The 14,527-nt window shown below is 37.7% G+C and overlaps 1 protein-coding gene across 2 annotated transcripts in view; it reads left to right on the top strand.

The window, feature by feature from the left end:
* The window catches only part of unc5ca (unc-5 netrin receptor Ca), a 286,639-nt gene that overhangs the window by 269,469 nt on the left and 2,643 nt on the right, over nt 1-14,527 (top strand). For both annotated transcript variants that reach the window (XM_049579110.1, XM_049579112.1), the window contains 3 exons: nt 56-205; nt 472-636; nt 6,935-7,113. In XM_049579110.1, the coding sequence (XP_049435067.1) occupies nt 56-205; nt 472-636; nt 6,935-7,113 (494 nt within the window). The remainder of the gene's footprint in view (nt 1-55; nt 206-471; nt 637-6,934; nt 7,114-14,527) is intronic.

The following is a 14,527-nucleotide window of genomic DNA, read 5'->3' on the forward strand; positions in this document are numbered from 1 at the left end:
GAAATCTGAAATTAGTATTGAGTTTTTGTGTGTATGTGTGTGTGGTTTTATGTAGGAGGTTCTTCAGATGGAGACCCAGATGGGAGGGAAGCTTCTGGATGAGCCGAAGACCCTGAACTTTAAAGACAGCACACACAATCTGAGGCTGTCGATCCATGACGTGCCACACACACACTGGAAGAGCAAACTAATTGCAAAGTATCAGGTGAGAGGGATATGCATATACATTTAATATCCAGGTATATCTACTTTTGATTTTGGACATGCATTGTCCCTTTAAGCTTTGATCCAAAGTAAGATATCATTCATCACTTTGGTTAGTTGTAAAATTAGCAAAAAAGGGTGCAAACATGTTTTACAGAACGCAGCCATCAATATTAGTCATAGACACAGTTGGACAATACTTTGACCCATCAGGTTACCTGTCTGAAATTTGTTCTACAACAACATGCATATTGTTTTTTTCCCCAGGAGATTCCTTTCTACCAGGTGTGGAGTGGCAGCCAGAGAACTCTCCACTGTACCTTCACCCTGGAGAGACTGAGCCCAGCCACCACAGAGATCAGCTGCAAGCTGTGTGTACGGCAGGTGGAAGGAGAAGGGCAGATCTTTCAGCTCAGCAACACATTGGAGGAGGTAAGTTTACAGAATAAAGGGGTTGTTGCTACGAGCCAGCCAGTCCCTGTATAACCTAAGTTAGAGCTGTGTCAATCATGGTTGTCCCTCGTCACTGGTTCTGTTTGGGATATTCATGGACAGGATCTCAAGGTGCAGCAGGGGGAAGAGGGGGTCCAATTTGGGGACATCAGAATTGCATCTCTGCTTTTTGCAGATGATGTGGTTCTGTTGGCTTCATCACACCATGACCTCCAGCATGCACTGGGCAGTTTGCAGCCGAGTGTGAAGAAGTCGGAATGAGAGTCAGCATCTCCAAATCTGAAGCCATGGTTCTCTGCTGAAAAATGGTGGATAGCCCCCTTGGGGTTGGGAGAGAGTTACTGCCCCAAGCAAAGGAATTTATCTTGGGGTTTTGGTCATGAGTGAGGGTAAAATGGAGCGTGAGATGGACAGGTGGTATGGCAAGGTGTCAGCAGTGATGCAGACGCTAGGCCAGACCATCGTGATGAAGAGGGAGCTGAGCTGGAAGGCAAAGCTCTCGATTTACGGGTCCATCTATGTCCCAACCCTCACCTATGGTCTTTAGCTCTGGGTAATGACCGAAACAGTTAGGTCGTGAATACAAGCAGTAAAAATGAGTTTACTCTGTGGAGTGGCTGGGCTCAGCCATGGTGATAGAGTAAGGAGCTTGGACATCCGGAAGGAGCTTGAAGTAAAGCCATTGCTCCTGCGTGTTGAAAGGGGCCAGTTAAGGTAGTTTAGACATCTGATCAGGACGCCTCCTGGGTGCCTCTTAGTAGAGGTTTTCCAGGCACATCCAGCTGGTAGGAGGCCCTGGGGCAGACCCAGAATATGCTAGAAGGATTATATATCTCAGCTGGTTTGGGAACACCTCACCTCAGGATCCCCCTGGAGGAGTTGGAAAACATTGCTGAGGAGAGAGATGTCTGAAGTACCTTAGCCTGCTGCCCCCACATCCCAGCGCCAGATAAGTGGATGAAAATGGATGGACGGATGGATGGTAGTTTGTAGAAATCTACATGCACACAGCAAAACAAACTTTGTTTATTAGGTGTTGGTTGAGAAAACTGCGGAATAAAACTTTATCTCACACTGGCTGAGGACATACTGAGGGATAAAATGATACATACTGGTAAGATATGAACACAGTCACACAGAGAGAAAGGCTGCTACATTCCCATACTGAAGGTCCTAAAGTCACCAAGTTTTTCTCTATCTGTCAGACAGTCAGAGCTCCTGCTATGGTTCTGTGACTCTGTTCAATCATTCATACTGAGGCTAGAGGTCACATAACACGAGAGGAATAACTCGTCTTTGATTTTGCTAGTCCATGTAACCACAGAGTCACTGTGTGTGTGTGTGTGTGTGTGTGTGTGTGTGTGTGTGTGTGTCTGTGTCTGTGTCTGTGTGTCTGTGTCCGTGTGCGAAGAGTTTTGGTCGGAGGTCAGACAGTTCCTCTGGAATGTCACTGCTTTGAATTCTCTCATGGCGTTCACGGGTGATAGCTTTGCACTTTAGAATTTTTTAACCCCCATTTAACCAGGTAAGTTGATTTTTGACTGCGTATAGAGGAGTAGTTGCAGCAGCAGCAACGGTTGTACATATTTTGTACCTCTCCAACACTGGTCACCGAACAAATGTCAGAATGTGGAGTTTGAGTTGTTTAATAGTTGCAGGATATCTTCAGTTAACGATGTAGAAACATCCTGCTGTCTCAGTCTTCCTGGCACCACTTTTATGTCTTCCTGTCCAGGGTTATGCACTATAGTGTTTGTGTGCTTGCGTGTGTTTGTCTCTGTGTGTGTGTGTGTGTGTGTGTGTTAAAGTGTATGTGTACAGATCAAGAGCCTGACAGATACTAGATTTGTGAGGCCTTTTCTGAAAGCAAAAACATTTTTTTGATAAGGATTGTTTCTTTTTTTTTTTTTTTTCCCCGCGACAAAGATATATACTGAAGGAGACATTTTATGATAGAAAAATAAACCTGTCCTCTCAGGCAGGAAGATAATGCCATAGGGACACAGTTTCTAAACTTTCTCAGACACACTGAGCATACTTGTCATTTTAGCCAACATATACACAGTTATGGGCCCTATCATATGCCCGGCGCAAAGTGGCGCACAGTGCCATGCAACTTCGTTGCTAGTTTCAGACCAACTCAGTTGATATTTTCAAGGCCAGTGCCCACATTTTGGAAGTAACTTGCACGGTGCATTATGGGTGGATTGCTACCTTGAGGCAGCAGAAAGCAACTGTGTCATCTACCAACAAGAAACTAGTCTAAAGAGCAGTATTTTCCTACTACTTAAAGGGCCCATTTTTCAGATTAGTAAAATGCGCCTACAAAGCTGGGTTCTCAACGCACATACACTCTGCTTATTACACACACAGGGATGCAGGGATGGGTTTCGGGTGGATGAATTAATACATCATTAATGAGGAAATATTAATTACATTATCGAAAGTGAGCAGAGCAGAGCTGTATCTCCGGAACAGGCTCCCCATTAAGAGAGACACTGTGCGCATTTATGCACGAGGAGCCATGTAACTTCATTGATTATAATAGAGGCTAAAAGTTCAGCTTTGTTTCCCGTCGGCAAGTTTATAACTAAAGTTTTTAGTTTTGCTGCGTAATTGTCCCGCAGTATTCGTTGCAGTGACATTACTGCATCACTCTCAGTAGAAAATCGCTTCTCCAGTTTGCCAGATCCTCTATGTTTATAGCAATGCACCAGGGGCTGTATTCACAAACATTCTGAGAACAGTCTCAGAGAGCTCCTAACTTAGACTAAAAGCTTTTAGTAAGGAGTCCTAGCTTAGGAGTGATTTAGGAGTTCTCAGAGCAACTCTGAGCAAGGAAGGGACAGAAACGTTTACCTTAGTGAGGAGGTGTGGTTGGTCCCATTAATAGGTATGATGCATTCTTGCATTCTTCTTCTTTCAAATTAGATGAACTACATCCCAATATGAGACTGAAAGTGTTGTCATTGTTTGTGTGATCACTCTGCTGATGGAAGGTCGAGACAGACCCAAGTCATCGCTGCTGCACTGTTGCATTTTTCCAGTTTTCCAGATAACTTAGTGTTGTGATCATTTTGTTTTTGGCGTTACAGTGTTAGCATTTCAGCATTAGCATTTCATTTTCGTTTCCACCATTTTCCTCTCTGCTTACGAAACTCTTGAGCCTCTTAAAAGTCCTCCTCCCTGCTCCTAACAGTTTTTCACTTTAGGAGCTCTTTTAAGGTCTAAGATGCTCTGTGAATAACTTTTATCTTTAAGGACCTAGTTTTCATTTTAGGGGTAAATTCTCAGAAAACGTCATGGCACTGGGAAGCTTTGTGAATATGTCCCCAGGTGTGCAGGCACCTGAATTTATAGGAGATGACACTCTAATTGTTTGAAATCATGTTATGTGATATTGGGCTTTTTTAAATAAAATGTATTGATTGATTATACTGAAAACACACCTATGATTCATTTAGGATTAAATACAATCCCTTTGCCCTTGCTTCTTACTTTGAACTCAGATTATGACCCATTTGACTAGCAAAAGTGGAGTTGCATATTGGTTATTGATCATTTAAACAGGGCCCACTGTCTTTGAATTATCTTTGATGAGCTAATACTGGCTAATATCGGCTGCAGGGCACAAGCATGCACACCATCTTCCAACCTACAACAATTATTTACAAATGCAGACAATTAGCCTATTTTACCTTTGACCTCAACTCAAGAAGCAACCAGAATAGTTCAGAGTACTAAATTCAAATATGGCTATAATTGTGATTAATACGTGCCTTTTCCACCATATTTTGTTACCAAGTGTAATAGGGTCAGACAACTCAGTGAACGAAGCAATGAGTCACTTATTAACTCATATTCATAACGTGCCTGTTAAGTGCAGATGGAGTCAAAGAAGTTGTAACAATTTTCCTTTGTGTCTTTTCTCATGTAGTTATTAAACTGTCAGAGGTGCAAAAATCACGCAGTGAAAGAAAGCGCAGTGGTAATGTTCCATCCTGCATTTTCTCTTGCACTTCCTAATGTGATTCTGTGCTTATTTCATTATACCTTCAGCTAAAAGAGCTGTGGTTGTGTAACAAGTACACGGTCAAAATTAGGGCTTCTATTTGGGCAGTGACAGTTTTGTCACAACATTAAATATTTTGTTAAGTGATCAGCTGTAATCCATTTTAAATAGGCCATACCTAGTCTTACAAAATAATTACTATGATCACATGGGATGTTTGGCAAGTATGGTAATTAGAGCTGAATAGCTAAAGCAATATTCAGTGAGCCTCTTTGTGCATGCCTTAAATAAAATGCCACAGACCAACAACCAGCCGGCAGTGTTCTTCATGTTGAACAATGCAAAGTAAAGCAGGTTCAAAGCATTTATTATTTCAGCAGAGGAACAGACATGTCCCTTTGCATCAGTCATTCAATCTCCAGCAGCAGAGAGCTTTCTGCTGTAAATTGGGGCTAAGTAGACGCAGTAAATAGTAATCATTCACATCAACAGTGGCAGTTGTTGTTTCCCTCTGCCAAGCCACATTCATTAGGCCGCTGCCTCCTCTCAGCCCAGGAGTGGCAGATTAATGGGATGAAGGTTTAGGGAGAGACAGAGATCAACAGCGAGAGGAGAGACAGAGTGCTTGGAAGCAGATCTTTGTGTTTGGTTCACTCTTGTATTAATTAGGAAGCTTATTTGTAATTGGCCGAACTGACGGCAAGCAGCAGACAGACGAGTAGAGTCTTTGCCAGGAGGATCAATGTGGAGACATATTTGAAAGAGAAATATGACAGATTTGACTTTACCAGTGTTGCCATATGGATGTGCATTATGATCCATATTTTACCTCCAAGGCTCTCTAGTATGTTGTCCTTAGACCCACTGCTGTTTCCTGTGTCTCTGCTGCAGAAGTTACACTGTACGCAACAATAAATTTTTTCAAACTTTTCAAAAAGTTTAAAGAGATTGAGCATAGCGTTAGTTCAGGCAGGACACAATGTCAAGCTCAGCTCACATCCCAGCTACATCAGCTGATCTCATACAGCCCAATCAACATCAGTTGATCCATCAGAGCAGCTGATCGATGGAAGGGAGTCAGCTGATAGATCACGTGATTCCTTTCTATGCAACCCACTGGCGAATATCATTCAGGGTGCCCTATTTAAACTGCTCTAGCCTGCCTACTGTTGCTGCTTCCTCTGCAGGCCACTTTGCAACCTCGCGGAGGGTCTTTGCTGCTGCTCTCCCTGTCTTAGGCTTTCCATGTGGGTGAATGGAGTGGCAGGGAGGTTTGCTCTCTCTGCCTCAGGCTTTCTTTGTCTGCACGTGGAAGGGCAGAGAGGTATGCTCTCTCCGCCCTAGGCTTTCCACATAGGCCGTGGAAGAGGCTTTCTACGTAGGCCCGAGGAAAGGCAGAGAGGCCCCAGAACAGAGCCATACCGCCAAATATGATACTGCAGATGGAAATAAAGTTTTCTTTGACTAAAGTATTCCTGACTGAACTAGTCTTTTTTTTCAGTGTGTAGGATTTAGTGGGACATATTGGCAGAAATGGAATATAATAAGTATGCTTTCTTTAGTGTTTAATCACCTGAAAGTAAGTATTGTTTTGGTTTCATTACATTACAATGAGCCCTTCTTATCTCAATAGGGGGTCCTCTTACACAGAGTTGCACTGCCATGTTTCTAAAGTAGCCTCAAACAGACAAACCAAACACTGGTTCTAGATGGGGCCATTTATGTTTTTGTGTCGGCCACTATAGTTAGCAACCCCTCTGCAATGAGCCAAACATCATAAAAACACTGATTTTAAAATAAAACTGCTTTATTCATTGTTTTCGCTGGTTTTAATCATCTTGCCATTTGTTCTGGAGAGAAAGAGACCTCTGTGGATAATTTGGCTCCTGCTAAAAGCTTCTTGAATGTCTAGATCTTAAGTTATCAAAGAAAAAAGGTGAGTACACATTAGCAGGTGCTGGGCTAGCAGCCTGTCTGCAGTGAGCTGAACAGTGTTGAAAAACCCTGATTTGTAACTGTGAAACTGCTTTATTCAGTGTTGTCACTGGTTTTAATTACTGGTGTCTTTTTTGGTGAGAAAGGGATTTCTGCAGATGATTTGGCTCCTGAACAATGAATATTAAAGGAATCCCAACTGGGAGTTCACACTTGGCATGTGGGAGAAGTTTTAGCTGGTTGCAATCTACAATCTTCACCACTAAATGTAATTATCCTACACACTGTTCTTTAAACTAGCAGTTGACCAGTTTCCTTCTGTCTTTTCAGGAGGTCCAGTGCATAGACACGTCCCTGATGGACCCTGCCAGTAATATCACAACCTTAGTTGGACCCAATGCCTTCCGCATTCCTTTATCCATCAGACAGAAGCTGTGTGGCAGTCTAGATGCACCGCAGACCAGAGGCAATGACTGGAGGATGCTGGCCCACAAACTCAACCTTGACAGGTGATGCACAAGACACACAGACACACACAGTATTTATCATTTAATTCCTCTATGCTTCCCTCAGGCGTTTTGCTTGGTTTGGAGCATCATTCAGTCAGAAAAAAAAAAGTTTTCTCCCAACAGGATGGCAGCTCATCAAGGTGGCCTGTCTCACCTCTTCAACAACAGACGCAGAAGTCAGATTCTGTGAATTCAAATGTCAGCTGAGTCCTGGTAGATTAAATTAGATGGTGCAGTTCTACTGAGATGAGTCTGTCTCATTTTTATTCTCATTCTATTACTTATTTTATCTCCAAATACAAAATCACAATGACAAATACAAACGCTTAATGTCTTTTCGTATAGAAATAAAAACAGTTAAAGCATCTCTACTCTAAACTTTAGTGCGCAGGAAATCTAGTCACTCAGTTTCAACACATATCATTGATTCTCCCATCCAGAGAGAGTAAAGAGGCAATTGTCCTTTGGCATTTGACTCACAGGTAGCATCCTTAGTATCTCTATCCCCAGATGTGTCTCGATGATTCAGTCCGTGGGTCTGCTCACCAGCAGCTTGTCAGAGGATAATTGGGCACATGTGCACCTCATAGTCCAAACAGTCAGCCAACTCCTGATGTAGTCCGTTAATGTGGGCGCCAAATATTCTCTATATCCGTGGGTGAAAAATGGACACCCAGCCAAATTGTTGTTTACTTCCACATTTCTGCGAAAAGGCACTCTTCAAAAGGAACATGATAGTACGGAAATGCCATCTTTTATCCTCTCTGCTCTTGACACTGTCACGTCATGTCTGTGAGTTCAAAGTATGACTCATGTTTTGCCGTCACAGCTGTCTCTCCTCGCATAACTTTGTGTCTATAAAAACAAATCTGAGCCGTACACAGTTTTGCACAGACAAACATGTAATTGTGGATGTTTTGGTTCGTTGTACTGATACAACTGGTAAAGGAAATTGTGGACACGCACACACAAACAGACTCACAAAAAAAGAAGTGGATCTCAGCTGTGGAGTTCACTTAACAGCAGGACACCCCTTATCACATACTGCAGACAGATGGAGGCTGAGACGGCAAGTGAGACAGAAAGAAAGTAATAAAGAAAGTGATGAAAATAGCTTGTTGGATGGTTTTACAAAAAAAAAAGAAAAGAAAGAAAAGAGAAAGAAGAAGAAACTGCAGGAGCAGAGACAGAAAGGAGCAGAGCAGTGATGTACACGTCTCTGGTTGTGTTTAAACAGTACCAGAGTGTGCCAACAGTACAATCACAGGATTTACAGAGGAACACAAAGTCTCATTTTTCTCCTCTGCAACCATTGTGTACTTGACTGTCGACATTTTTAGTATTTACTGTTCCTATGTACACTGTTCTCCCTGTGGACTTGTTGGCACATTTCTGTGCTCTAACGCAGCTTCAAAATGCATTTTTTTCCTATTTACTCAAAATGGTTTGGATTGAACATACATAATGGTGAATTTTCTAACAAGTAATCACCCACCACATTTAAAGTTTGCCACACTCCTTCATTCAATACAACATATATGATGTCAGGACTTAATCAAGGATGTTTCTTTGATGTTTCTAGGTAGTTTTTTTTACCTGTTGTCAGATATCAGATCCTTTCAGTACATTTAAACAAGAGCAGCAATGTTAGGTAAAAATTAATTACATTTAACCCTTCAAAACATTAATATAAAACAAAAAAGGGGTCATTTGTCACCTTTGCATTACATTCACATTTGATTAGTACTTGTCAGCTTTACCTTTTGCTTATAATGTCAGGACTTAATCAAGGATGTTTCTTTGATGTTTCTAGGTAGTTTTTTTACCTGTTGTCAGATATCACTTTTTTTCATAATTTTGGACTATGATACACATTTTTAATGATTTTGACATTTTATACTATAACTTTTCATGATTTTCAATTTTTTAAAACATGATTTTGGGCGACATTACTATACACGTTTTTGATTAGTACTTGTCAGAGGAGCTTTTACCTTTTGCTGTCCTTTACGTTTTTTCATGATTTTGGATGACATGCTATACTATGACATTTTTTCGTGAATTTGGACGACCTACTATATTATGGCGTTTTTCATGATTTTTGACAACATACTATACTATGCCATTTTTCATGATTTTTGACAACATACTATACTATGCCATTTTTCATGATTTTTGAAGACATGCTATACTATGACTTTTTTTCATAATTTTGGACGACATATGATAGTATGACATTTTTAATGATTTTTGACAGCATTTTATACTATAACTTTTTTCATGGTTTTGGACAACCTACCATACACTGGCATTTTTTTCATGATTTTGGACGACATACTATACTTTGGCGTTTTTTCATGATTTTGGACGACATACTATACTATGGCGTTTTTTCATGATTTTGGACGACATACTATACTATGACGTTTTTTTTATGATTTTGGACGACATACTATACTATGACGTTTTTTTCATGATTTTGGACGACATACTATACTATGACGTTTTTTTTTATGATTTTGGACGACATACTATACTATGGCGTTTTTTCATGATTTTGGACGACATACTATACTATGACGGTTTTTTTATGATTTTGGACGACATACTATACTATGACGTTTTTTCATGATTTTGGATGACATACTATACTATGCCATTTTTCATGATTTTTGAAGACATGCTATACTATGACGTTTTTTTTTTATGATTTTGGACGACATACAATAGTATGACTTTTTTTATGATTTTTGACAGCATTTTATACTATACACTGGCATTTTTCATGATTTTGGACAACCTACCATACACTTTGATGTCTTGTCATGATTTTGACGACATACTATACTATGACGTTTTTTTGTGATTTTGGACGACATACTATACTATGACGTTTTTTTCATGATTTTAGACAATATACTATAGTATCACATTTTTAATGATTTTGGACAACATACTATACTATGACTTTTTTTTCATGATTTTTGACGACATACTATACTTTGATGTCTTGTCATGATTTTGGACGACATACTATACTATGACTTTTTTACATGATTTTGGACAACATACTATACTATGATGTTTTCACGTGATTTTGGACGACATACTATATACTATGACGTTTTTACATGATTTTGGACGACATACTATACTATGACGTTTTTTAATGATTTTGGACGATATACTATATTATGACTTTTTTTATGATTTACGATGACATACTATACTATAGTGTTTTTTCATAATTTTTGACGACATACTATACACTGGCATTTTTTTTCATGATTTTGGACGACATACTATACTTTGATGTCTTGTCATGATTTTGGACGACATACTATACTATGACGTTTTTTCATGATTTTGGACGACATACTATACTATAGAATTTTTTCATGATTTTAGACAATATACTATAGTATCACATTTTTAATGATTTTGGACAACATACTATACTATGACTTTTTTTTCATGATTTTTGACGACATACTATACTTTGATGTCTTGTCATGATTTTGGACGACATACTATACTATGACGTTTTTTCATGATTTTGGACGACATACTATACTATGACGTTTTTTTATGATTTTGGACGACATACTATACTATGACGTTTTTTTCATGATTTTGGACGACATACTATACTATGACGTTTTTTTTTATGATTTTGGACGACATACTATAGTATGACTTTTTTTATGATTTACGATGACATACTATACTATAGTGTTTTTTCATAATTTTTGACGACATACTATACACTGGCATTTTTTTTCATGATTTTGGACGACATACTATACTTTGATGTCTTGTCATGATTTTGGACGACATACTATACTATGACGTTTTTTCATGATTTTGGACGACATACTATACTATAGAATTTTTTCATGATTTTAGACAATATACTATAGTATCACATTTTTAATGATTTTGGACAACATACTATACTATGACTTTTTTTTCATGATTTTTGACGACATACTATACTTTGATGTCTTGTCATGATTTTGGACGACATACTATACTATGACGTTTTTTCATGATTTTGGATGACATACTATACTATGCCATTTTTCATGATTTTTGAAGACATGCTATACTATGACTTTTTTTCATAATTTTGGACGACATATGATAGTATGACATTTTTAATGATTTTTGACAGCATTTTATACTATAACTTTTTTCATGGTTTTGGACAACCTACCATACACTGGCATTTTTTTCATGATTTTGGACGACATACTATACTATGGCGTTTTTTCATGATTTTGGACGACATACCATACTATGACGTTTTTTTTATGATTTTGGACGACATACTATACTATGACGTTTTTTTTATGATTTTGGACGACATACTATACTATGACGTTTTTTTTATGATTTTGGACGACATACTATAGTATGACTTTTTTTATGATTTACGATGACATACTATACTATAGTGTTTTTTCATAATTTTTGACGACATACTATACACTGGCATTTTTTTTCATGATTTTGGACGACATACTATACTTTGATGTCTTGTCATGATTTTGGACGACATACTATACTATGACGTTTTTTCATGATTTTGGACGACATACTATACTATGACGTTTTTTCATGATTTTGGACGACATACTATACTATGATGTCTTGTCATGATTTTGGACGACATACTATACTATGACGTTTTTTCATGATTTTGGACGACATACTATACTATGACGTTTTTTCATGATTTTGGACGACATACTATACTATAGAATTTTTTTCATGATTTTAGACAATATACTTTAGTATCACATTTTTAATGATTTTGGACGACATACTATACTATGGCGTTTTTTAATGATTTTGGACAACATACTATAATATGACTTTTTTTTCATGATTTTGGACGACATACTATACTATGGCATTTTTTCATGATTTTGGACAATATACTATAGTATCACATTTTTAATGATTTTGAATGACATACTATATACTAGGACTTTTTATCATGAGTTTTGACAGCATTCTATAGTATGACTTTTTTTCATGATTTTGGACGACATACGATACTTTGATGTCTTTTCATAATTTTGGACGATATATGATACTTTGATGTCTTTTCATGATTTTGGACAACATACTATACTTTGATGCCTTTTCATGATTTTGGACTACATACTATACTATGACTTTTTGTCATGATTTTGACAGCATTCTATACTATGACGTTTTTTCATGATTTGGACGACATTCTGTACTATGGCATTTTTTCATGATTTTGGACAATATACTATAGTATCACATTTTTTAATGATTTTGAACGACATACTATACTATGACGTTTTTTTCATTTTGTTATACTTTGATGTTGTTGAATGTTTTGGATAACATACTAAACTATGACGTTTTTTCATGATTTTGGATGACATACTATACTTCAATCAGGACAGACACATTTTTATAGTAAAAGAATATTTATTTACATGTGTACATAAGATTGCAAAATGTGAAAAGTCTTTGGCGACTAGACCCCGTAGAGGTATGATTTAAGGAGGGTGATGAATGCATAGTTAAATAGGGAACCCCCCTGGGGTCTAGATGCTGGTGGTGGTCAAGGTGGTGGAGATGTGATGAGAAGACGATGAAGAAGCTCTGATCATCTGGATAAGTAGAAGAGTGAGCCTTTGTTGAGCTTGACCTGGACTCTGGATACGATGGCTAGAAGTGAACAAGGTGGAGGAGGGCATGACGACTCTGCCTAAAATGATGGATGACAGCAGCAGAGGAGAGAGGTGATTTAAAATTTGGCACTAGCATCCTGATTGGCTGAGAGAGATCGTGGCGACGTTTGATTTGATAACTAGAAGTGTGGACACCCATGGTCAGCTGATTTGAGGAAGCAGTGTCAGTGGGATGGCGAGAGTTCTAAATGAATGAGCACAAAGAAAGTCTTCCTGATTGAACTTACACTGAGCTTCATAATGACTTTTTTGCATGATTTTGGACAGTATACTATACTATGACGTTTTTTCAGGATTTTGGACGACATACTATACTATGGCTTTTTTTTCATGGCTTTGGCATCGTTTCATGATTTTGGTCGACATTCTATACTATGACGTTTTTTTTTCATGATTTTGGATGACATACTATACTATGAAGTTTTTTCATCATTTTGGACGACATACTATACTATGGCATTTTTTCATGATTTTGGACGACATACGATTCTTTGATGTCTTTTCATGATTTTGGACGACATACTATACTATGACATTTTTTCATGATTTTGGACGACATACGATTCTTTGATGTCTTTTCATGATTTTGGACGACATACTATACTGTGAAGTTTTTTTTCATGATTTTGGACGACATACTATACTATGACATTTTTTCATGATTTTGGACGACATACGATTCTTTGATGTCTTTTCATGATTTTGGACGACATACTATACTGTGAAGTTTTTTTTTCATGATTTTGGACGACATACTATACTATGGCGTTTTTTTTTTTCATGATTTTGGATGACATACTATACTGTGACTTTTTTTTCATGATTTTGGACAACATACTATACTATTAGGTTCTTTACGTTTTTGGACGACATACTATACCATGGCATTTTTTCATGATTGTGGACGACATACTATACTATGACATTTTTTAGTGATTTTGGACGACATTCTATACTATGACATTTTTTCATGATTTTGGATGACATACTATACTATGGCGTTTTTTTCATGATTTTGGATGACATACTATACTATGAAGTGTTTTGCATGATTCTGGACAACATACTATACTTTGACGTTTTTTTCATGATTTCGGATGACATACTATACTATGACATTTTTTCATGATTTTGGACGACATACTATACTATGACGTTTTTTTCATGATTCTGGACGACATACTATACTGTGACTTTTTTGTATGATTTTGGACGGTATACTATACTATGACATTTTTTCGTGATTTTTGACAGTATAATATACTATGATGTTTTTTCGTGATTTTTGACAACATACTATACTATGGCATTTTTTCATGATTTTGGACGAAGTACTATACCATGGCATCTTTTCATGATTTTTGACGGCATACTATACTGTGACTTTTTTTCATGATTTTGGATGACATTCTATACTATGACATTTTTTCATGAATTTTGACGATATACTATAGTGTGACGTTTTTTCATGAATTTGGACGACATACTCTTCTATGGTATTTTTTAATGATTTTGGACAACATACTATACTTTGGCGTTTTTTCATGATTTTGACGACATAGTATACTATGACATTTTTGCATGATTTTGGACGATATACTATATTATGACATTTTTTGTATGATTTTGGACGACATACTTTAGTATCACATTTTTTCATGAATTTGGACGACATACTG

This window comes from Epinephelus fuscoguttatus, linkage group LG6, assembly GCF_011397635.1.
Source record: "Epinephelus fuscoguttatus linkage group LG6, E.fuscoguttatus.final_Chr_v1".
Taxonomy (NCBI): Eukaryota; Metazoa; Chordata; class Actinopteri; order Perciformes; family Serranidae; genus Epinephelus; species Epinephelus fuscoguttatus.